The 23,466-nt window shown below is 50.1% G+C and overlaps 1 protein-coding gene across 1 annotated transcript; it reads right to left on the bottom strand.

The window, feature by feature from the left end:
* Positions 1-81: 81 nt before the first annotated feature.
* Positions 82-22,675, bottom strand: svilc (supervillin c). The gene is made up of 33 exons (XM_070848075.1): positions 22,576-22,675; positions 19,874-20,386; positions 18,511-18,666; positions 18,213-18,389; positions 17,828-17,862; positions 16,435-16,496; positions 15,260-15,408; positions 14,340-14,565; positions 13,740-14,263; positions 13,537-13,657; positions 12,402-12,449; positions 12,212-12,274; positions 11,671-11,745; positions 11,470-11,563; positions 11,338-11,391; positions 11,046-11,223; positions 10,129-10,295; positions 9,946-10,047; positions 9,726-9,862; positions 9,095-9,242; positions 8,735-8,880; positions 8,458-8,633; positions 7,156-7,297; positions 6,771-7,077; positions 6,535-6,671; positions 5,400-5,502; positions 5,097-5,304; positions 3,659-3,792; positions 3,263-3,418; positions 2,777-2,920; positions 2,581-2,693; positions 654-809; positions 82-504 (listed from the first exon to the last, which is right to left on the bottom strand). Exons 2-33 carry the CDS (start codon positions 20,152-20,154, stop codon positions 415-417), a joined length of 4,809 nt encoding a protein of 1,602 aa, XP_070704176.1. The 5' UTR covers positions 20,155-20,386; positions 22,576-22,675; the 3' UTR covers positions 82-414.
* Positions 22,676-23,466: the final 791 nt, after the last annotated feature.

Below are 23,466 nucleotides of genomic sequence, written 5' to 3' on the forward strand. Positions count from 1 at the left end.
CGTCAGAGCGTCGGCTGTGAATACACACCTCAGAACGTTTGTAGTGACGAGCAGCAGGTTTTAAATGAACACGGAGGAGGAAAGCTTTAGAGAGCGTTCAGCCTTTTATTTTTCTTGTTTACATTGTTTATTAGCATGGATCTTTTTGTAAGCACTCCTGTTTTCTCATCCTTATCCCACAGTGTGTTACTGATGTCCTCCCTCACACCTTCTCCTTTGTGTCTCACTGATTTGTACAGATAAGATGAAGCTTCATAGTGAAATGTTTAGTTGTGCTCTGAACAGTAGCTACGGAGAAACCCGTCTGATAGAAAGTCCACACACTCGTACTAATCTGACATAAATAAAAGTGAATTTCTTTCCTCTTTTTACTACGTTGTGAGCCGTCCTTTGTGCTGATGACCCCCCCGCCCTCTAGTGCAGCAGCCCTTTGTTTTTCTTCAGATCGATTTGCTTCCAGCTGGGGAGGGAGGCGTATTCATCTCTCTTCATTTCCAGAATAGTCTGAAACACAATTGTAGTGATTTATTTAAGGATCCACATGAAACAAGCGTTAAAGTTTGGACTAAAGGATTCAGGAGCACATCAGGAACACGGTGGTGAACACCGCCGCCTGCTGGCTGAACCACGTCACTGCCCCCACATCAGGTTACCTGGAAGTCCTGATCGGACAGGTACACCTCCAGGTGCTGGGGGTCCACGCCGTCGGGTAGGGGGCCCCGCAGCAGCTCCTCCACAGGGTACTGGGTCTTCATGAGCTGGGCCAGGGCGTCCTGCACCAAGGTCAGCTTCACCCGCCCTGCAGCGCCCTGACACACACATCCAGCACACCCAACACACCCGGGGGGGAGAGAGACGAGGCTGTGACTGCCAGAACCTGAATATTAATGGACCAGGACACTGAGGGAGGGGGGGGGGAGGCCTCTGGGGGCTCTTCACCTTTTGTTCCACCAGTAGTGACTGATTCATTTAAAAATAAAATCCACATTTAGGTGTTTTTTACTTCACTTTGTCTCTTTGTGTCTGTAGATTTCTACTAAATTCACTCTGACAAAAGAAACTCTCCAGCTGTATCCTTTCAGAGGCTCTGTTCATTTATCATTCAGAGCCTTTAGCCTTTGTCATGTTTTTAGGAATGAAGTGTTTTTTATGGCTGTTGACAGTAAATAAATATATTCCTGTAGATATCCAACATGTGAAAACCTTTGGCTCTAATGTGTCGACAAAACAGTTTTGAACCTGGTTCACATTTCTGTCTGCTGGAAATGCAGATTAGTTTAATTAGATCATCATCATACTTTGCATATTTGACCATGAAATTTCAGAAAACTTGTAATACAAAAAAAGAATAGTCCAGATGTGATCAGCTGAGGGAGTGATGGTTCATGGTGATATTAGTTATATTCACCTGTAATATTAATATATCTGAGTCTGAAACTGATCAAAATAAAGTTATTTATATACACGTGGCCCCGACAGAAGAGACGAGGAGTTGTGATGAGGCAGCGTTCGTCTGATCAGACTCTTTTAGAGGTTTACGTCCTCTTCATATTTCCACTGATGAGACACTTGTGATGAAGAAAAACTGATGACGAGCTGATGAAGTGAGGACGACAGGAAGAACGTCGTCACGTGAGGAAGCTCCATCAGGTCGACTTTAATGAAACACCGGCAGGAGAAGAGTGTTTATATCCCCTAAAATAAACAATATAAAGCCTTCCTCCAGGTTTCTTCAGATGTCTCCAGGTCACTTTAATAAAGACGTGAAACAAACAGAGGACATGAACCTCGTTTGTTCTGTGACGGAGTTCAGACGAACATCTGACGTCACAAACAGATTAAACTGCTGTTTGAAGTTTGAAGAATCAGACCGTCGGCTCCAGGTCCTGGAGGGAGTTCAGCCCCATCTGGAGACCCAGGACGAGTTCAAACGGGACGGGAGGCCATTCTTGGATGGCCCTTTACTTTCTTCAGCTTGGCAAAAGATTTATAAAGAAAAGAAATGAAACTGAAATGTAAATGTGAAAGCTGGACTGAATCCCAGACGAACTCTGGCTCAGGTGAGGAAATCAGTCTGGGACCAGCAGCCAATCACGATCCATCTGGAGGCCACATCCAGGCTGCGTTTCCTGGTTTATTTTGGCTGCTTAAGTTTCCTGAGCGACTGTATATTGATCAGGAATGATTCCACGACGACTGTTCGCTCGATGTTGTCGTAGTAAAGTCAGAACAGTAGTGACTGATCTCTGCTCTGTTACCTGTTGTTCTCTAAGTTTGCTCCCCCCTCATCAGGAGGCCTGGTGGGGCACAGCTGCTGTCTCTCCTTTACATTTCAAAACTGGCAAGAACATAAAAATGCTGAAGACGGTGCCTCTTCCTGGATCTTCACCTTCAGACTAAACTGAGCAGTATGTCATGTACGTGGACAGGGGACGGGACTCCCCATGGAAAAGGAAAAGTAAAGAGTGTTTGTCAAATCATCTCTGTGCGGCCGTGACCTTCCTACAGGTCACATGACCGCACGCCGTCGGCCCGGTTTCACCGTGATGAAGGGAGCGTGTCTGGGGAGGGGCTGCCTACCTGTGGGTGAGGCGCCGGGCTCGTCTCCCAGCGGGGGAACACGTTAGTGAAGGTGAGAGGCTCCGACCCCTCCAGGATGAGGTAGGCCTGCGGGGGCCGTCTGGGGTTCATCTCTGGGATACAAAGAGACACGTCGTCAATAACCAGCGCCCCCCCCCGACGTACGAGCCCTTCCTGTCAGGCGGCGCCCTCCTACCTTTGCAGTACTGCAGCGCCGTCTGCATGGCGCACCTCCTCTCACTGTGCCAGCGGCTCTGGGCCGACGCCGGGCTCTCCGTGTGCTCAGGGTGCCCCCGCTGCCACAGGTAGACCTCCAGACGGTTGTCCAGCAGGAACAAGGCTGACGATAAAGACCGTTAGTTAGATCAGAGCGAAGGAAGGATTAGTGAGACTGATGGGAAAAGTACAAAAGTAACTCAGAAAATACATGACTACTGAAAACTACTGAAATATTTTATCTAATCGTCTATATTTTATATTTTCAAACTTGGGTCATGTAATAAGTGATGTGTCTCCATGGCAACAGAACAAACTCCATGCTGCTGATGAAGGTTGTGAGGATGAGGTTAAGAGCACAGGAGCTACACCAGACAGAATCTGCAAACACGATTAAAACGTCTCCTAACATCTGACTCTCTTATCTCCGGTGAATCGGTGTCGGTGTTGGACTGCTCGCTCTCACCGGGCTCTGGGACGCCGGACAGACTCTCCTGGACGAACGGCATCGCCATGACGACCCCCGGCAGCCGCGCCGGACTCCGCAGCTCCTCGGCCTGGAAGCTCCCGGAGGAGGCGCTCAGGTGGAAGAGCCGCGGCGTGAAGTTATACTTCCCTGGATCTGCCGGAGGACAGACGTGTCATTTCCTTTTACAGTTCACACGACAGGTTTTACTTTTAGTGCAGTTTAGTTTCCGTTAGTTTCCAGAGCGGCTTTTATTGATTATAAGGTTTAGGTTTATTTTATATTATAATATGGGGGGTGTTTGTGTTCTAATATCTATTCTGAACCTCTTAAATCTGACAAACATCCCCCTCTTTTCTTTTCTTCCCCTGATTTTACTGCGGGGCCGTTTCTTACCGTGCAGCATGCAGTCGTAGGCCTTCCTGTCCATCTGTCCCAGTGCCGTCCAGAAGTCTGCCGGCTCTGAACCTTCCTCCACCTCCTGCACCCTCACAGGGCTGCTCGGGCTCAGGCCCAGCTCTGGGGGGCTCCTGACCAACACACGACAATCAAAAGCCTGAGAATGAGTTCAGCCGCTCGCTCCACACGACAAAAACCTGTTTGACTGACAGCGTTTCCATCCTAGTTGGATCCTCATGCTGAAAACAGGGAAGCTACATCATGTACAGCAGCAGGCTGACGAGCTGTGGAGCGACCAGCATCCAGATGATTATTAGACAGTCGAGAGAGAGAGAAACTCTGAAAGGCCTCACCTCCAAACATCAAACCTGCATCTAAACCACATGTGGCACAGAGGAGTTCACCCTGACAGCAGAACGTCCTCCAAGAAAGTCAAACCTGGTTTTCTGTGTAAGATTAAAGGACGTGTGGTGCAGCAGAAGGTTGGAAGAACAAACCGTCTCCTGTTATTCCAAAGCTCCACTAACCTCCTCACATCTCTTCCCTCATTTAAGCAGACTTCCACAGCCTGCTTCCCTCACATCCACACTAATGCTGCCAGAGCTGCTGTCAGATAAAAACTACGACCTGCCCTCAAACTGGAGATTTTAAAGCCTCATTATGGGATGTCTTCCAACAACAAGAATTAAAAACGCAGTTACATGAAACGGCGAAAAGACATCTTACTCTCAACAAGACGCCCCGAGCACATAAAGATTAGAGCAATAAAAAAAGTCTTATTCAAACATAACATCAGGGAGTAGAACTGCACAATCTACACAACCTGCACTTCTGTATAGAAATAGAAACAATCCTAATAAAGTCATGTAGAGGGACTGTGTGTGTGTGTGTGTGTGTGTGTGTGTGTGTGTGTGTGTGTGTGTGTGTGTGTGTGTGTGTGTGTGTCTTACGTGTGTGTGTGTGTGTGTGTGTGTGTGTCTTACGTGTGTGTGTGTGTGTGTCTTACATGTGTGTGTGTGTGTGTCTTACGTGTGTGTGTGTGTCTTACGTGTGTGTGTGCGTGTGTGTCTTACGTGTGTGTGTGTGTGTCTTACGTGTGTGTGTGTGTGTGTGTCTTACATGTGTGTGTGTGTGTGTGTCTTACATGTGTGTGTGTGTGTGTCTTACGTGTGTGTGTGTGTCTTACGTGTGTGTGTGCGTGTGTGTCTTACGTGTGTGTGTGTCTTACGTGTGTGTGTGTGTCTTACGTGTGTGTGTGTGTGTGTGTCTTACATGTGTGTGTGTGTGTGTGTCTTATGTGTGTGTGTGTGTGTGTGTGTCTTACGTGTGTGTGTGTGTGTGTGTCTTACGTGTGTGTGTGTGTCTTACATGTGTGTGTGTGTGTCTTACATGTGTGTGTGTGTCTTACGTGTGTGTGTGTGTGTGTGTGTCTTACATGTGTGTGAGCCGCTCCACCGCCCTCCTGCTGACCTCCCTGGAGCTGCTGTGAGCTTTACAGCCCGTCCACAGGTACAGCGCCCCCTGCTGGCTGTTGAGCAGCACCACAGCGCCCCTGGACCTCAGGCCGGCGCAGCAGCGCTCCACCTCCAGGAGGGAGGCCTCCTCCGGGAGCTCGCCTCGCACACAGAACAAACGCCACTCCGCTGCCGCACGCACACACACAGAATGGTCCTTTAAATCACGTGACAAGACGAGGCTCACCTGGACACCGGAGGGCAGAAAGATGGCCGCTGTGTACCTGCTGTGGTGGAAGCCTCCTCTCTCTTGCCCCTGTGGATGATCAGACCTCCCTGGAAAAGCTGCAGGAAACACGGAGGCTCTTTTCCCTGAGGAACGACCACCTTCAGAGACAAAACAACAGGAAGTCAGAGGTCTGCCTGCTGTGACCCAGTGCTGGAAAACATGATTTAAAGTCTAAATACTCATCATGTCACAGAACTAAAGACGTGTTACAGCAAAGAGGCAGAGCAGCACAGTTCAGTGCTTCACAGGAAACATTAAAGGACATTAAAATATCAAGTGTTTGACTTGATGAAAGACAGCAAACAGAAACGTTTGTTCAGATAAGTGGAGCACAGGAAGTGAACGCTGCCTCTCCAGGTTTAGTTTGAACCATTCAGAGCTTCATTAAAACAAACAGAAGGATTTAAGATCAGTTCTCTAACAGACAGGAAGTCGGCGTAAAGACCTGAGACCTGGACTAATGTGGTCTAATCTGCTGGTCTCAGTGAGGACTCGAGGAATCTGGATTAACTGGAGCCGACTGATGCTCTTCTGCTGAAGACGAACAGGTTTCTCTTCTTCCTGCTGAAGAACTCAGCGAGCACAGACAAACTAAAGTCTGCTATTGTTGGATCAACCTGTGAGAAATGTTTTAGTCTTTTAGGTGCTTCAGACGTTCAAAGTGTTATTTCAGTATTTAAAAGGCAGAAATGATGTGAAAGCACCCAGAACAGACTGAGTGCAGAGACTAATATGTAATATTAAAAACCATTTCTGAATATTATGAATTCATCATTCCTGTCACAGCAGAAACATTTGTACCCGTCAGACTGTTAAATAAACTGGTAAAGGGTTCTGTTCATTCGCATGCTGAAATGTTTTAAAATCACATTATATATTCTGTCTCTGTCTCTTTAAGGACCCCCCAGTCTGCTCTGATTGGTCGAGTCCCAGAGCAAGCCCCGCCCACCGACTCCCACGTTAGCTTAGCAACATGCTAACACTGAATGTGGTCACATGATCAACAGATTTCTGTGACATCACAAGAGGGGCCAAAACTAGACGGAGCGTTTTTAAACATGTTTACTGAAAGATGGAGCAGAAACACGTCCAAGTAATACTATCAGAAGTAACACCTGTCCTGAGCTCACCTGTGACTCTTCCCGCTCGTTCACGCCGATGGACAGGAAGGCGGCGGTGTCCCGCCCACTGACCGCGGAGTGGCGGCCCCTCCACAGGAACAGGGCGCTGGTCTCTCTGCTGCCCCCGTCGGGCCCCTTTGTATCGTCTGCAGCAGAGACAAAGACGGATCATCAGATGGATCATCAAAGGAGATCATCAGAGGAGATCATCAGAGGAGATCAGACACGTGAGGAGCGCCACTGACCCACGGTGCTGATGTCATACGTCCAGCGGATGACGTAGGAGTCTCCCTCGTGGAGCTGCCCGGTGCTCTCCACGGGAATCTCACTGTCATCAAACTCCTGGACGTGCCACGTGTCCACGGCCAGCGTTCTCAGCGCCATCTCACGGCCTTCCTCCAGCGTGATGACCCCGTGGCCCCTCTGGACGTCGACCCCGGCCAGCACGCTGTGGACCGCGCCGTCCCCCGTCAGCGACTCGCCCGACACCAGAGCTTTGGCGTCACAGGCGCTCAGGAGGTCTGAGGACGGGGCCGCCTGGACCGGGACGGGCTGTGAGGAGATGGAGGTCAGAGGAGCTACGAGTGTTTTTCATCTCCTTCGTGGTGTTTCTGAGTTTGGGCTGCTCACCTGCGTCTCCTCGGTGACTGGAGCGGCGTCTCTGCCTCCACCGCCGACCGTCCAGTCCAGGAACTTCTCTCTGAACAGGGCCGTCTGGCTGAGCTCGGAGACGCAGCCGAACAGCGCCCAGCTGGGACGGCCCTCACCCCTCCTGAGGACAGAGTCAGTGCAGTGGTCTTCACAGGGAACTCATTTTAAAGGAGCATAAATCAGTGAATATTCAACTTTACTGTAGAAGCTTAAACCTGAAGAAACAGTAGGAATCAATACAGTTTTCTTTTAAAACTCCTAAAACTAAAAGTAGGTCCACTAAAAGAGCTTGTTTGATCCACTGACAGGCTCAGAGTGTTATTCTAAGTGTGTGACAGCATCATGGAAAGGATCCCTACAGAGAGAGACCTGGAAGATCCTTTTGGTTTAACCACAAACAGCACACACACCAGACTACATTCACTAAAACAGGGATTTTAGAGCTGCTGCTCTGCTGCTGCCTCCATCAGTTAGATTGTGTTATTGTGTGACTTTGGTGTTTTAAATCACAGTATTTGAGTAAGACAAACATTCTTCAGGCTTCCTGATTGTGAACTTTTGGTCTGAGGCTGTTTTTAATGGTCCTTTAACTCCAGTTAAAGGACCAGGGACACTTTAGACAACAGTGTGCCTCCAACTGTGTGGCAACAGTTTGGGGAAGTCCTGTCCTGTTTTAATGGAACAATACTGCCGTACACACAGGCACACGTTTGGTCTCATGTAATAAACTAAACTATCAATTTAGAACTATGATTAAAAGAAGTTTGATTGAAGTTTGGCTTTAGATGTAAGAAGGTTTCTCTTCCTGCAGTCTGACGATGATCCGTCTTTGTCTCTGGTGTAAACGAACGTCGACCAGCCCGACCTGATCGGTGATCTTGTGGCTGAATGGGAGCGGATCCCTGCAGCCAGGATCCCAAACCCTGGTGGGAAGCCTCTTCAGGAGAGCGGAGGCAGCGAGCAGCAGATTAATGCAAAAGTTTTTAGAACCCCGTGTGGGTGTGATGAGCACCACCAGGTAGCCCTGTAGGCGTGCAGTCGACCTTAATGTTCGCAGAGTGCTGCCGTCCACAGCCAGCTGCAGCTGCAGCCCGTCGTGGAGCGACAGGCCGTCTGCTCCTCTGGGGTGTTTCTGGACGCACAGCGAGCCGAACAACGAGCTTCCTGTGGACTCAGACACTCGCTGCCTCTCTAACCTGATATTGACGCGCGGTTTGTTTTATTCTGGTTGTTGTTGTGAAGTTTGGACTGAAAGCTTTGCTGCCTGCAGCGAGCACTCACAGAGACACGCTGGGGTTACTCTGTGTGGGATCCAGTGGATTCACTCGACAGTTGCTGTAGTCATAAGCTCCTGCCCACACTTGGTGAGTCAGCTGGAGAGCAACAGTCCTCCTGCTGAGGGAGACGTCCTGTCCATGCCACAGGTACACCTCACCGCCGAAATCAAACACCAGCGCCTGCACACACACACACGATCAGCTACTAGAACAGCTTGTAAAGACAGAAAACAAACTAGAACCGACGCATAAACAACAAGCAGAGCTGGAGAATCTCCGACCTCGGAGGAGCCCAGCAGGGACACGGTGGGGAGGGAGGCCCAGGCCTGTTCATGGGGCACCAGCCTGTTCTCCACCAGCCTGTACACACAGTTGGACTCCACCACGCCGCGCTCATACAGCTCGTCCTCCTCTTCTGCACCCGCTCCTGTGGGGGAAACAAACAGGAGAACACATCTAATCTTTCATTTCATTCCAGCTCATCGCTTGTTTTACTGGGGTGTGATTCAGCCGACCAGAAGCAAATATCAACTGAACTGTAGCTGCATGAAAGAACAAGCCTGTTCTGTGATCTGTGGACGAACCTGACAAACACAGAGGCTCTAAAACGATCCACTCCTACAGATAGTTGGACCTCTCACCTCTGTACCCAGTCCGTCCTCCCAGAAGGCTCCAGAAGTCTGCAGCCAGGCTGTCGTCACAGTTCAGCCCCTCCTCCAGGTGGACGACCTGGGACGCCCGACAGCCGAGATCCCCCCGACCCTGAATGAACGACGCCAGCTCAGAGGCCTGAAAACAAAATCACCATCGTCCGACACGTCAGTACGGGTTTAACAAAGCACCCGTTATTAAAAAGGTATTTTCATTCCTAAGTCCTCATCCTGTCACGGTCACTGAGAGTCTGATCCAACAATGAGTTCAACAGTTTAAAGACAAAAGGAGAAAAACTCTCATACTGAGTTAAAAGCAGAGGAATAAAAATGTGTTTTTAAGGCAGATTAACTCGTTCCAGTGTTTTGGAGCCACAACTGCAAAAGCTCGACCTCCTGAGCTTCAACCAGAGACAATGTAAAGGATCCCTACAGAGAGAGACCTGGAAGATCCTTCTGGTTTAACCACAAACAGCCGTTCTATCGCTCTCTGCACACGCACCAGACTACATTCACTAAAACAGGGATTTAACAGGGCTGCTCTGCTGCTGCCTCAGTCTGTTAGTCTGTTTGTGTCACTTTGGTGTTTAAACATGGCGCCGTGCTGCTGTCCTCGTGGTACCTTGGCTTTCTCTTGTTCGTTGGCGAACTCTCCGGTCCAAAGGACGCAGTGCTCCGCGGTGACCAGCAGGAAACAGTCTCCGCTGTTCAGCGAGCGCACCGACGGCTCCACCAGACGCACCTGGACCTGCCGCCTTCCTGTCACCACAGGAACCCGTTAACTCACAGATCTGAGCACCAGGACGTCACCGCCATGTCACACAGGTAAAACACGTTCTGACCTTTGATGTGGACGAGCATCAGGCTGCTGAAGGGAGGAGGAGCTTCTGAGGAGGAGGGGAAGTCCTCTGATCGGGCATGAAGAGAATCTGAGTTCTTGGACTCTGCATCGGGGAGACACCGGAGATAAAAACACTGACGACGAAGGCAAAGTGCACAGAAAGGAAGAGAAAACATTCCCTCACTCTTCTCAGCCTGGCTCCTCTCCTCCGACGCCGAGCTCGCTCTCTCCCCCATGTAGTCCTGCCGGACGTCCTCCCTGGCAGCGAGCGCCCTCAGAGGGTTCCTGGAGCCCTGAGTGCGACGAGACGGACGCACAGAGCGCCTGTGCTCCGCCACCGCCGAGGTCAGCCTGCACACAGTGACGGAGGACGTCAGCGCACACAAACGATGTGAAAGAGCCAACAATCACTTCACTTATCTTAACGCAGTTCTGCCTTCTCAGGGAAAATGACCAAGAAATCCGTTCTATATTAAATATAAACAATAAATCTGTTTGTCCTTCCTCTCTCCAGGGAGACGTGATAAGACTGAGGCTCCCAGAGTCGACTAACTGTTCGATATTTAGGCAGAATTCAATAATATCTGGATTAAATTCACTTAGTTTTCACCATTTACACCAGATTAGACGTCTCAGCTCTGGACCTGCACTGACCCCTCTGACTGTGTTCACATTTAAAAGGACATTTTGTATTCAGACATTCCTCAGTTTGAACATTTTCCTCCTAAAACCTGTTGTAGCAGCTCGACAGGAGGTGAATTAACGGGTAAACTGAAGGTCAGAGGAGGCCGACGGGACTGTGGGCAGCACTTTGACTATATGAGCCATTAATTATATTAGAATTCTAATTATTCCACTGGGTGAAGTTAAAAGATTTGATGGTATTTTCCACGATTGTGCACTGTTGTCATTCTATTGTTCAAATTAATGTTCAGTAACAGATGAAACATCATGTTTAAAATGCATTCATGCTCTAGAAGTTAGTTCCCTCTCGAGGGAGCAGGTTAAGAAAAGACCTTTAAACATTAACAGACTGCATCTTTAACACGTCTGCAGCTCAGCGAAGCCCAGTGATCTCAGTCTGGGGTCAGACGGGCTCACATGGGTGTGCTGGTCTGGCAGAGGACGTCCAGGTCCTGCTCGCCGTCTGTGGCAGCGACGTCTCCGCAGGGTGGGGGGGCGCAGGCGGAGGGAGCCGACTCCTCTCTGTAGAAACTCCCATCGAACGGGTTTGATTGATCCACGGACGTCTCCTGCTGCTTCGCCTCGTGTGGAGCTGCTGGGGGGGGGGCGGGACAGGAAACCTCAGACTACATCAGTGAGACTTTCAAACGCGGCAGCACGGAGACACCTGACGGAGCAGGTGGAGCACGTGACCCGGTGCTGCTCTGACCTTCAGGTGTGCACGGTGGAGCTTCACTGGACGAGTCGTTTCTGTCCGGATCATCTGCCAGGAGGAGAACAGAGGGTCTGAGACACAAACTACAGAGGGGGGGACTTTAGGAACCACAGGAAGTGAACTCACCTCTGTCGGCCATGCGTCCGGCCTCCGTCCTCTCCTGCTGGGGATTCTCTTCCTCTGCTTCGTCCATCTGAAGCTCGTCCTCATCTCCCTTCACCTGTGCAGCCACACACACACACACACACACACACCTGTTAGCAGGAGAGTCACATGAGCTCGTCTGTAGATTCAAGAACATCTAAAGATCTAAAGGTCCTGCGTCACCTTCTGTCTCCACTGAGGCTGAACGTGGTTCTTGGTCGGAGAGGAGACCTCTTGTGCCTCGAAGGACAGATTTGTCTGAGGGTGAACAGGACAACACGGACAGCAAGGTAACAGGTGAGTCCTTTAGTGTGAGAGAGCGGAGAGCTTTGAGGACGTGCTCGACCAGGAGAGGAAGTACGATGACAGAAGGTGCAACGAAAAACAAGAAACAAACGAGAGTCGGATGGAGACGGTCAGATTCATCTTTATATCTTATTGACCTTATTAATACACGTGTCTACTTTAATCATCCCTGTTTCTGCTCTGATCTCCATTATTGTCTTCATTTTGTTTTATTGTGATTTGATTCACCTCATGTCCTGAACCGGTGTGAACCAAGAGAGCTGAAGGAATAACACTGAGTATTATTATAATCGTACTGTTTGAGGACATTTTACTTCATCGGTCTGCCGTGAAATGACAGAACATGTTTCACTGCAAACCAAACACTGCAAACGGAACAGCGGCGGTTAATCTGGCGTGCAGCAGCTCAGACGGTTACCTGGTTGAAACACATGACGTACTGGGGGGTACTGCTAGAAAAGACTGAGGCGAAGACGGGGTCCTGGGGGAGAGGAGGGATTAGAGAGAGAGGGGGGGGGCAGGCTGAAGCTGATGTGAAATGAGTGATGGAGATAATAATGGAGGTCTGGAAGGATCTGTGTGTTTCTGAGCGTTAGCTGGAGACTCACCCAGCACTGGGGGGTGACTCTGTCCACAGGAGGCTCCTCTGACTCCTCCTACGGGGGGCAGTGTGGGGGCAAAACATGATAAAGGTTACAGGAAACAAGTAGAACAAGAGCTAGAGCATGAAAATAAGACACCAGAGATAAACATTATTATATTATTCAGTGCTGCTGAGATCTTATCAATCATAACCCGCCTGCTTTCATTCCTCAGAGGGAAACGTATATTCACACTGAGCGTGTGTTAATGCACTAACTTCAGTCTGATCTGATCTGCAGACATTCAGCTGTTGCTAAGAGATGCTGGTTTCTGGTTTCAGTGGAACGACAAATACACGGAGTGACACCGCCCTGCTCCCCGCCTGGATTCATTAACGGCACCAAGAGTGAACCCAACAACCTCTGCAGGCAACACTGGGGTCACTCCACAGAATCTGGATCCAAACACCTGATACTTTTAGTAAAAACACAGTTAAATCAGGTGTTAAATCAGGTGTAACTGCCTGACGGCGGTGCAGTGACTGTGTTTAGGATCCATGCTGAGGTGTTTTTCTGCATCGCAGGATGATTACCGGCTACTGTTGGCATGTTGCATTCATTTTCCACAGATATGTCTTTCATCATGGTGTTGGAGGCCGGGTGGTGGTAAGAAGATGCACTGGGTCGTACATGGAGAGGCACAGGTGACAGGATGGGGGGGGGGGCTCACAGCTCCACCTGCTGAACCCCGGTTTGTTCATCACTGTTCAACTTCTTCAATAAACCACAAAACGACGTCTGTTTTTAGATCTGCGTTCACCTGATCACCTGCGTAGTCATTTAATGCAACTGAACTTTGTAGTTTTTCCAATTTTTTCCAATTTCAGCTACTTCAGGTCGTTCAGGTCACTCTGACCTGAGAGCGAAAACAGAAATCTGATGTCCTGATAAACACATTCCTGATAGTTTATGATGATGTTTCAGTTTGTGGAGTGTTCAGTGTTTCTAAACCAGAGGACGGCCTCCACCAATCACAGCGTAGAGCAGAACAAGGGGGGGTTTTGGCAGACTGATAAATCAAACTGGACACACTTGGGATGGTGACAGAGAGCTGGACCTTCTGTGAAGACGTTTACAGGAACACCGACTCGTCTTTTCTTACCGGACGTCTGCTGCTGCCGGTTGTCTCCTGCAGTTTAAAGCCGTCGTCTCCCAGCGTGACCTGAACGTGTCCCACGGCTGAAGGCTCCTCGTTCCTCACACCCTCCTTCTCATCCTGGTGCCTTTTGGGCAGAAACCATCAAATACAAACCACAGAACTGACTCAAATGGTAGAAAACATAAATCTGGTCACTGGACACTCACAGGACTCCCCCAGCTGTGTCTGAGCTCAGCTCCACAGAGGGAACCGGCTCTTCCTCCTGGGGGGCGTCCTGCTCTGATGAGGCTCGTGTCGGTGTGCAGGCGATGGTTTCCCTCCTGGTTCGAGCCCTCTGCCTCCAGGGGGCGGGGGCCGGCGGGCCTCCCTCCACGCCCGAGTCCCCTCGCCTCTCTCTCCGCGGTGCCGCAGGGGCTTCCTGCCGCCCCGCGCCCTCCTCCCTCCCGGCCTCCTCGCAGCCTCCACCATTCTGTTCGTGACCGGCTGCGTCCTTCCGGCTCCACTCAGAGCCTCCGGAGCTGCTCTTCTTCAGGATTCCTCTCAGAACCGGCTCAGAGTCGGAGTGGTGCTGGGGGGGTCCGCTGGGCTCCTGTGGGACGGGACCGGGGTCGGGTCTGGGCTGGGAGAGGCGCACCTCGCTGGGTCTGAGGTTGACAGACGAGGCCTGCTGTCTGTCGGACAGATGAGGGGACAAACAGAGGGCGGGGAGCTGCACGGGGCCTTTCTGCAGCTGAACACAGAACACAGTGCACTTATTAGTTAGTTCATGTCTCCGTCACTCTGAGGTCTGCGGGACGTCTCCTCACCAGGCTGACCTCCTCCACAGTGATGGGCTGCGTGCGGTACCGAGCCCCTTTCTGCCTCCGTCTCTCCGGGGGCCCTTCGGCAGCGGCGCCCCCCTGCCTCCCCGGCAGGGACAGTTTGTTGAAGAGCGCCAGCTTCTCGCTCATGCTGAGCTTACAGCTCTCGTCGGCGTCCTCCACCGGCTCAGCCTGCACAGACTGGGGCTCCGCTGGGGCCGGTTTGGGGGCACTGCAGGGAAGCATGAGTACAGGTGGTGTAAAATAAAACTATTAGAATATAATAAAACTATTAGAATATAATAAAACTATTAGAATATAATAAAACTAAACTATTAAAAACACATCAGTGGGCCACAGTGCTGCACTGAGAGACGTTCATTGATTACTATGAACACTAGTGCAACAGATCGACTGGATCAGATCATTTTAGGATCAGCCAACAGGAGACAAACCTTTAAATGATTACCGAAACTACTTAAAGAAGACTTGAAGCCTGAAAACTACATCAGGATGCTGCCCGGCTGTGGAGGAGAGTTTCTAAAGTCATCTGTGCTCTTCACATGGACACGTCTGCCTTAAATTATTCAAATCAACTCGTTGCTCTTCAGACTAAAACAGCAGCTGCTGGAAACACTTGAAGCACTAAATGTGTATTAATCCACCGCTGAAAGTAGTCCCTAACCAATGCACCATTTATTCCTGTTTGAGTAGTGTGTTCTAATAGCTGCAGCTCCTCTTCCTTTAAAAACTAAACTTTGCACCATGTTTGTGACCTTTTGAGGATTTCTGTCGGTCATTTGTTGTATTTAACTAAACTAAACTAAAATCATCCTCAAATGGACCCAGAAACCAAAAAACTAGCTGTGGAGCTGAAGCGGAGCCGTGATACGTGTGTGTGGTACAGTCGTACACCTGATCCCCACCTGATCGCCACGATCTCCTCACAGGTGATTGGCTGAGTCAGGAAGCGATGGTCGTTGCCCCGCCGCACCCTGCGCTCATGGGAGACACTGCCTGAGCGAGGCTTCATGGGGGCCGGGGCCTCGGGGGCGGCGGCGGACTTCTCCAGCTCCTACAGGGGAGGAGGGGGGGGGACATGTTAACATCAGCACAGGACGTCTGACCGTCACGTTGGGCTCCACGGGGCCCCCCCCCCCCTCTCCAGTGGACCCCAGTGCTCAGGTCAGATAGCAGTGTCAGCCAGCAGCCCCCCCGCCTGCTAAATAAGTAATAGTGCAACCACAAAAATGGCAGTGAAATCTCCCTCCTGTTCTATTTGTATGGACAGATGGTGGGGGGGGGTTAATAAAGCAGCAGGCCCTGAGGTGGCGCGTCCTGCCTCCAGCCCGGCAGGTCACGGTGTAACCAGAGCCATGCCGGCTTCAGTTACCTCCCCGCCTGCCGCCACAGAGAGGGGGGCTAATTATAACGCCAGAGTCCAGCACATTTTCACCTGATGACTGAAAGAGTTCAGGACCAGAGACTGAAGCTGGTCCACACGGGGACAAAAGACCAGACCGACGGTTTTTCTTATTTGGTCTCTGTGGAGGTGCACGGCTCATATCGTCCACACGGCTGTCAGACTGTCAGACTGTCGTTCAACAGACGACAGGAAAACCTCTCAGACCCACAATCCTCGATTTTAGTCAAGTACAAGACGTCACATTATCAGAGTCAACAGTTCATGACTCAAAGAACTTTACATTTCTTCTCTTCCACCTTGAATTAAGTGTTGACTTATGGGCTGAAAAAGGTTCAGACTTCTGCAGCTGAATAAAGTATTATGGAGCTGGAAAACACAACAAGCTATAGACCATGATGCACTGCTGCAGATTAAACTACTAACAGGATGTAAAGCAGTAAAATGAGCAGCGATATTAACCAGAAACAGAACAGGGAGCAGACTGAGCTCCTCCAACTACAGTGTCTTCACTTTCAATGAGGTTTTTAACTGAAGTAAAGACATTAAAGATTCATTTTAGCTTTCTGACATGCTGAAAACATCTCAATCGTCCAGAGGAAACTGTGACTATATGTTCCCAAACAGGAGGTCGACCTCCACGACGTGCAGCTGAGAGCAGCAGAGAAACACACTCACTTTGAACAGAGACATCTTGGCTGCGACGCTCATCTTGGCTCTGTCGTCTGTTTTCACATCAGCTGGGAGAAATAAAAAAACATGACGACAGTTTGTGAGAACGCTTCCTGACAGATAACAGCAGTGGAAACAGGTGATCCATCACCGGACATTATGTCTTTCCAACATTTTTCTGGGAGTCGGTGTTAATCCGAGTCCAACGAGTGCAGTCAGTGTTATTCTGAGCTCTAAAGTGTTTTTTCCTTCACTGCGTTTATCTGACGGCTGTTTCTACGATCATATAGAATAAAACACTTAGAAACTAAAAAGATTCTACAAACTTCTCACATGGTTTCATTTAATTAACTAAGTGAGTCCCAAAGAGCTCAAACTATCCACGATTTCACAAAGAAAGTAAAAATTAACTTTGATTTTTCTTTTGGAGGCCTGGACCAAATCTGAACTACTAATGTGCACATAAATGACTTTAAACTGTCCAAACCTCTGACGCTTTAGCTAAATTCTAATAACACTTGTGTACTTTTACCTTCGTAGGATTTGGACTCAGGACTTTTAACTGTAACAGAGTGTTTTTATACTAGTATAGTTATATTAGTATTTTAAGTAAATGATCTTTTTCCTCCACACTCACAGTTTAAACTTGTTAACTGGATTAAAAAAAGCATGATTTTTATCCTGATCAGTGAACGCCCCTCTGAGCTGGAGACTGTCGGTCTGTCGGAGGGTAAAACTCATCCTGACTGTCAGGAAAATCAAATGAAATGTGGATTTTTATAAGAAATTGCGCTAAATTGCACTAATTTTGCACTACAATACACCTACCTCCACTGTATATACTGTTGTTGTTATGAGTACTTATATTGTTGTTCTTATTCTTATTGTTGTAGTTTATTTCTAATTTTCTTATTGTACATACAGAGACAAGTTTCACCGAATTCCTTGTTTGCTTGTACAAACTTGGCCAATAAAAAATCCAAAAGTCTGTTTCAGACATCCACCCTGAGCTTAAATGAATCTTTAACTTGAGCTGTATTTGTGGAGTTAATACTCTGTGAAGTGGCTGCTAGAGAAAAAACATGGAATTGGTCCAAACGGCAGTAAAAGCTGGTTTACGGCCGCGGTGTAAATTCTCTGGGAGTCTTTGGACAGAGATGCTTGTAATCTTTTTATGGTGGGTTAAAAACTCACATGGTTCTGAGAGACGTAAATCTGTCACCACTGAGGAGATCAACCATTGTGAGTCCAAAAATATCACCTGATTTATGACAAGAGCAGCATAAAAGCAGTTTATGTGGGAGCTGGGCTGCTCTGAATATCTGTTTTACAGCCAGCGAGAGAGGAGAGTCTTCACATCTGAGCCATGAGCCTCTTCCCTCCTGCCGTCTGTCTTTACCTTTACAGCTCTCCTCTTCCTCTGCGTCCAACAGCCTGGAGGAGGAAACAGAGGCAAAGCGTGAGGTCACCAGGTGAGATAAGAACAGGTGGTGTGGCTTTGGTTCTTTGGTGGCTTTCACTTCCTGCTGAATGTCTCTGTGCTTCTTCTCTCAAACAATCGAGATACTGAGCTGTATTTGCATGGGCGGCGCTGTGGAGGTCACGGAGGAGGACAGACACATGCAAACCATTTATGGGAAGCTGCTGCAGGTTTATTAGTGAGCAGCAGAAGTCAGACAACACGTTATCTAAAGTCACTAAATGTGGGTTTTCACTGCAGAGCTCACAGCAAACAGCATCTTCCTCAGGAGAAAGCACACCAGGCGCCCCCCCACCCCGCCTACCCGCTGCTCTCCTCCATCTCGTCGGCCGTGATCGGCTGCGTCCTGAAGCGCTCGCTGGTCTTGCGGCCTCCGCCTGCTCCACCGGGGAGGTATCTCCGGGCGCGTCGCCGGCCCCCCTCGGAGCCGGGCTTCACGGCCAGATCCAGAGAGGACGCGGCCTCCCCAGGGTCAGGGCAGCTGGTGTCCACACAAACAGCGGGAGGGGGAGAGGGGAGAGGGTGTTGAGGCGAGGACAGAGCGGGACGGAGGCACACAGGCCGACAGGCAGTCTGCTTCACACACATGCAGGTGACCCTACGCTGTCTGGGGCCGCGCTCCGCTCCCCGTCTGCTGCAGCAGGGCGCTCCGCAACTGGCCCACCGACACCCGAGTGTGGAGCTGCGGGCCGTCGAGTCCAGGAGGGACGGGGCACCCCTCCCCACTCAGCGTGCTGGCAGAGTCCCGGGTACCCTGCCTGGAGGGGGCGGGAGTGAGGGGAAGGAGGTGAGGGTGCAGCAGTGGGGAGGGGGGTGAGGAACGCTCTAAGAAACAAAGCACAACGCTGAGCTTCTCCAACAGGAGCTCCATCAGCGCTGGACCTTCACTCTCACGGTCCGGGGGGGGGGGCAGCCTCTGATAAGGTCTGATCCAGGTGAAAGCACCCAGTGTCAGGCTGGGGGGGGGACCAACCAAATGCTTTAGAAGAATCAGACCGACTCTAAAAGACGCCCTGATGTACACCTCTGAGGTTTAGTTCCCATCAGTGTTCCTAAGATATGTTCCCATGTATGGTTCTAAACACGTTCCCTAAAGAACCTCATGTCTTCTTGTACATAAAGATGCTGTTTTACGACATTCAGAACCACCAGGTGTCACGAGAGCGATGGCATCTCAGACCCCCCCCAAGATCAAGGTGTGAAACAAGGAGACAAGGAGCAGAATAAGGTCGCCTGTTCGTGGTGATGGTTTGAAATATTGATTTTATTTTAGTGACATAACTTGTCAGGAGGAGCCAGTTCTTCCATCAGCTGAGTCTAAATCCATGTGAGCTAATCATCAGCTTGTTAGTGACAGGCAGGTGCGGTCGGACTGGATATCAAAGAAAAGACGAGAGCAGCTCTAATTACAGCACAGACACTTCACCCTCTGCTCAGGACGCCACGACTCCGCTGTGATGTTACAATAATGTTCAAACCTCTCAGATAGAAGTTTTAAGGATTGTTGAACTGGGTCAGACTGCCTTTAAGCATTCATACAAGTTTGACATCATTACCAGAAAAGGCCTCTGTACTAACAGAAAACCACATGAAATCCTTTTCTCTCTGCTCTTGTTGCTCCTGCGTGACGTGAGCACGATGCTACACGCTGGAATTAGCGGCCAGCGAAGGACCAGCGGTCTATTTCAGGGCAGCACCTGCAGCCCTGAACACTGATGGACAGGCAGGTGTCAGCGGGGTGAGGACGCGGCCATGTTGCTTTATTGGTGTTTGGACAAATTAAGCTCCAAACACCTGCTGCCCCCCACATCCAGCCTCAGGACAGAGGAAACAGACAGACCCCCACCACCCCAGAGGTTAGATTCCTGCCGCCCTGGTCGTACCCTTGTTGGTTTTTATGGAGGAGTGATCCTTCGTGGAGCCGCTCTGGTCTTTGCAGTACACAGCTGCTTCAGGTTCACTCACCTTCTCAGGTGGTTGGCCTCTGCAGGGGCGTCCGCCTCCAGTCCGTTCGTCACCCCTCGCGTCCTGCCGTTGACTCTCTCGCCGAGCCCCTCTGAGGTGGAAGTCCCTCTGAGGGTTTGGGCCGCCGGGTCCTGCACCTCCCTCCCGTCCCTCCTCACCCACTTGGTAGGGAGCTCCTCCAGGTTGCCGTAGCGCTCGGCCAGTTCTCGCCTCCTCTCAGCTTTATAGCGAGCGATCCGCTCCGACCTGGGCTCCAGGACCGGGTTCTCCATGGCGTCCATGTCCCTCGGAAGGATTCAGTCGATTCTCCTCAAATGACCGCAAAGCATTGATGAACAGGAAGCAGACGGGACGCTCTCTCCTCTCTACACTCTCCTGCGAAGGTCAAACACGGGAGCCAAACTTTCTTCCAGTGAGATTCAGATTCCATTGGAGCTGAAGACCTTCTGAGCTGAGAGTCCACCGATCAGGAGCTGCACAACAATCTGATGCTCGGTGGCTGAGACATCGCTCCTGAAAGAGGAACAAGGAGACAAAAGCCAGGTAAGAAACTAACATTTGTGGATAACAGAGCTCATCAGCAGTCAGTGCACGCCTCCCTCCACAGGCGATGGGCGAGTTAACCATTAACTCAGTCAGAATCAACCAAGTCTGAATCCTTCATATCAGCCTCCTCTCTCCTCTTGCTCGAGTCCATGTAAGATGACCTGTGGCAGCCTGCAGAGCCATGCAGGAATCTCCCCTTGCACTGAAACTCAACACCTCAGCAGCTCTGGGTCCAGGCCTCCCGGCACTGAGTCTGCAGGCCTGCTGGTCTTTTCCACAACGCTGGATGTAACTTAAGCTGAACCAGGGAGTGTTTTCCTGTCCAAATGTTATCCAACAAGCTGCACAACCACTTTGTCTGTCGTGTGTCAGTACAGAGGACGCCGTCTGTCAAGAACTGACCATCTATGAGTTCAGATTTGTTCAAATACACGTATAAAGACCTGGCTGAATTATGACGTGTTCCCAGGCAACGCCGTCACACAGAGGAGCCAAAATAGTCCCCGTTGGCTCCACAGTTGCCTGGAGGTGAATAAACACACCGACGGAGGCCGAGGCTGTCAAGCACATATAAATAGTCCTGATACGACTCGATTTGCATTTAAAAACAGCAGCTGCCCATCAGGCGGCTTCACAAGTGAGCGGCTGTGTTCGCTCCCAAATATGTACAAACATAAATGTGTGTTTGCATGCGTGTCCGTGTGCTCTCTGAAACCGTGGCCGTCAGCATTCCTGATGCAGGAAGCACAATGGAGCCCGAACAAAAGGCCGTGAGCCGCGGACTTAGTGCACCAGAGAGATCTGCAGCCGGGCTCAAAGCTTCTGGTGGCAGCAGAGCTCACAGAGGGAAAGATGCAACTTTAAAGTTTGTTTTATCCCGCTGCCCCCCCCCCTGCTCTTAGAGGCTGGGGAGGAACATGGAGTGAAGTCTGTAATCTACAGGTCAGATCTGCCACACTGATCTGAGGTCCTGCCCACAGAGCTGCATCGAGACGCCAGTTGGAGGATTTCTGTGTTTCTGTGTCGCTGTCAAACACGTGAACTTGTGCTTTGGGGACTGAGCTCACGCTCCTTTATGCCACAACATGAGGACACTCGTTTGATGACGAGCAGAAGTCATGTGACCAAGCTGGAGGACTGTGGATTGGAGGGGGGGGGGCTTCTAATCCAGCAACACTAACAGTGACACGAAGCACACGGGAGCCAGTCTCCAGAGCTCAGAGGGAAGCTTCAGCAGACACAGACGTCCACAGTGTTTCACTCCAACAGCAGCAAACACACCAGAGCAGTTAGAAACAAGATGAAAGAATGAAACAGAAGAGAACAGGAAGAAAACAGAGGGGGCAGCATTAACAGAGCTGAAGTGAGAGAAGTGATGTCACAGCCTCAGACGGGGGGGCCAGAGCTGGGGGGTCCTGACTGAGGGTCTGAGGCTGCGTTCAGGCTCCTGATGAACAAGAATCTAACCAAGACTGGACCAAATTAAAATGCTGGCTGAGAACAAGCCTCCCACCAATTACACCTGTCCAGGTAGGGCTACCTGCAGCTGACCCCCCCCCCCCCCCACCATGGAGCGTTCAAGGACCAATCCTCAGAGGCCTTTTCCTCCCTCCTCCACGGAGTGTGTGACTGGACTGTGTGTTTCCAGCAGCCTGAATTCCCGAGTGTGTGTGTGTGTGTTCACAGAGCGACAGGGATGTGAAACTGACATCAGCAGCTGCCCCCCCCCCTCCCTGCTCTGCCCCGGCCTCCTCCCTGCTTTAAGGCTGCAGGGCAGAGAGGAAGAGCAGAGTCTTCCTCAGGCTGCCAGGTTCCTCCTCTCAGCTGACACCTGATTACTGTGTCCAACAAACATCCAAACTCCTGAGTCTATCTATCTATCACATCTCTAAACCCCCCCACACACACACACACCGTAACCCTCCCAAACATCTCTATCACACACACACACACTGAATGAGAGGAAAACACACACAAACATCACATATTTCGTTCCCTTCGTGCGTAAATTGTGCGTAAAATGTTGTGGCTCCTGGAGACACCAACCCACCGGCCCGCCGCCGCCTTTGGATCACTTTAACCACAAAGTTTTTACGCACGAGGCTGACTCGGTAAGAGGACACCGCCCTGCCCGAACACACCGCAGCACATCAGACCTGTGATCCACAGCTTGGTCCCACTTCTCTCCGGTACAGTTTCCACCTGTGAGCGCGTTTCTCTGAGGATGTGTGGCTACTTACGAGCTGCGCGTCCCTCCCCGGACTGCCGCTCCAAATGGAGTCACACCCGCTGCTCCGTATTAAGGGGGGAGGGGGTAGTATAAATAGATGCACAACCCGGAGTGGGGGGGGGGTGGGGGCTCCGCCGACCGGGGAGCTGCTGGAGCTCCACGAGCCTCCGGATCGGCTCAGATCGGTTTTCTTCGGTATTCTGATTAATTTATAATCAATATCAGCCAAAAGGCCTGCAGCTGTGAACCTCCAGACAAACTTAGTTAGAGGACTTTGGATAGAAAAGTTTGGTTTGTTTCTGTTAAACCAGTTGTGAGCTAAAGTTTGTGTTTAGTTCATGTTTAATTAATAAACACATGAAGTCAGGAATGAAATATGCTGATTAATAAACTGTGTTGGATTAATTCATATTTTTAAATGCAGTCATTTTACTCACTTCCACCTCTTTCATCTATTATAAATATATTTAAGACATTTAAAATCCAAACTGTCTGCGCAGACTAAAATGTTTTATTGGATGAACTAATTATTGTAAAACAATATTTAGAGTTCTTTCAGGTAGGTGGTGTGTCAGTGCCGCCCCCCCCTGTTCACACGCTGCAGCTACATGAATGTGATGTTTGGTGTTGGACTGAAGAGCAGAGACGGTCTGAGGGACACTTATTTATAAAAACGCTTCTCGACAGAACAGTGAGACTCAGGTAGGAACGAATCTGGTCTGAAGTGTCGGGACGAACATGAATACAGGAGAGATCTGCTCCTGATAAATAACAGATCGATCAAACAACTCAAGTCTGCAACAGAAAAGCTTCGGTG

Source organism: Pempheris klunzingeri, chromosome 17 (assembly GCF_042242105.1).
Source record: "Pempheris klunzingeri isolate RE-2024b chromosome 17, fPemKlu1.hap1, whole genome shotgun sequence".
In the NCBI taxonomy this organism is placed as follows: Eukaryota; Metazoa; Chordata; class Actinopteri; order Acropomatiformes; family Pempheridae; genus Pempheris; species Pempheris klunzingeri.

Excerpts from the sequence above, each read along its gene's own strand:
- svilc (XM_070848075.1), bottom strand. The coding sequence starts at position 20,154 with ATGGACGCCATGGAGAACCCGGTCCTGGAGCCCAGGTCGGAGCGGATC. Across the intron at positions 11,746-12,211 it reads ACGTCATGTGTTTCAACCAG|ACAAATCTGTCCTTCGAGGC; the intron begins GTAACCGTCTGA and ends GTTCACCCTCAG. Across the intron at positions 11,224-11,337 it reads TCCACCGTGCACACCTGAAG|CAGCTCCACACGAGGCGAAG; the intron begins GTCAGAGCAGCA and ends CCCCCCCCCCAG.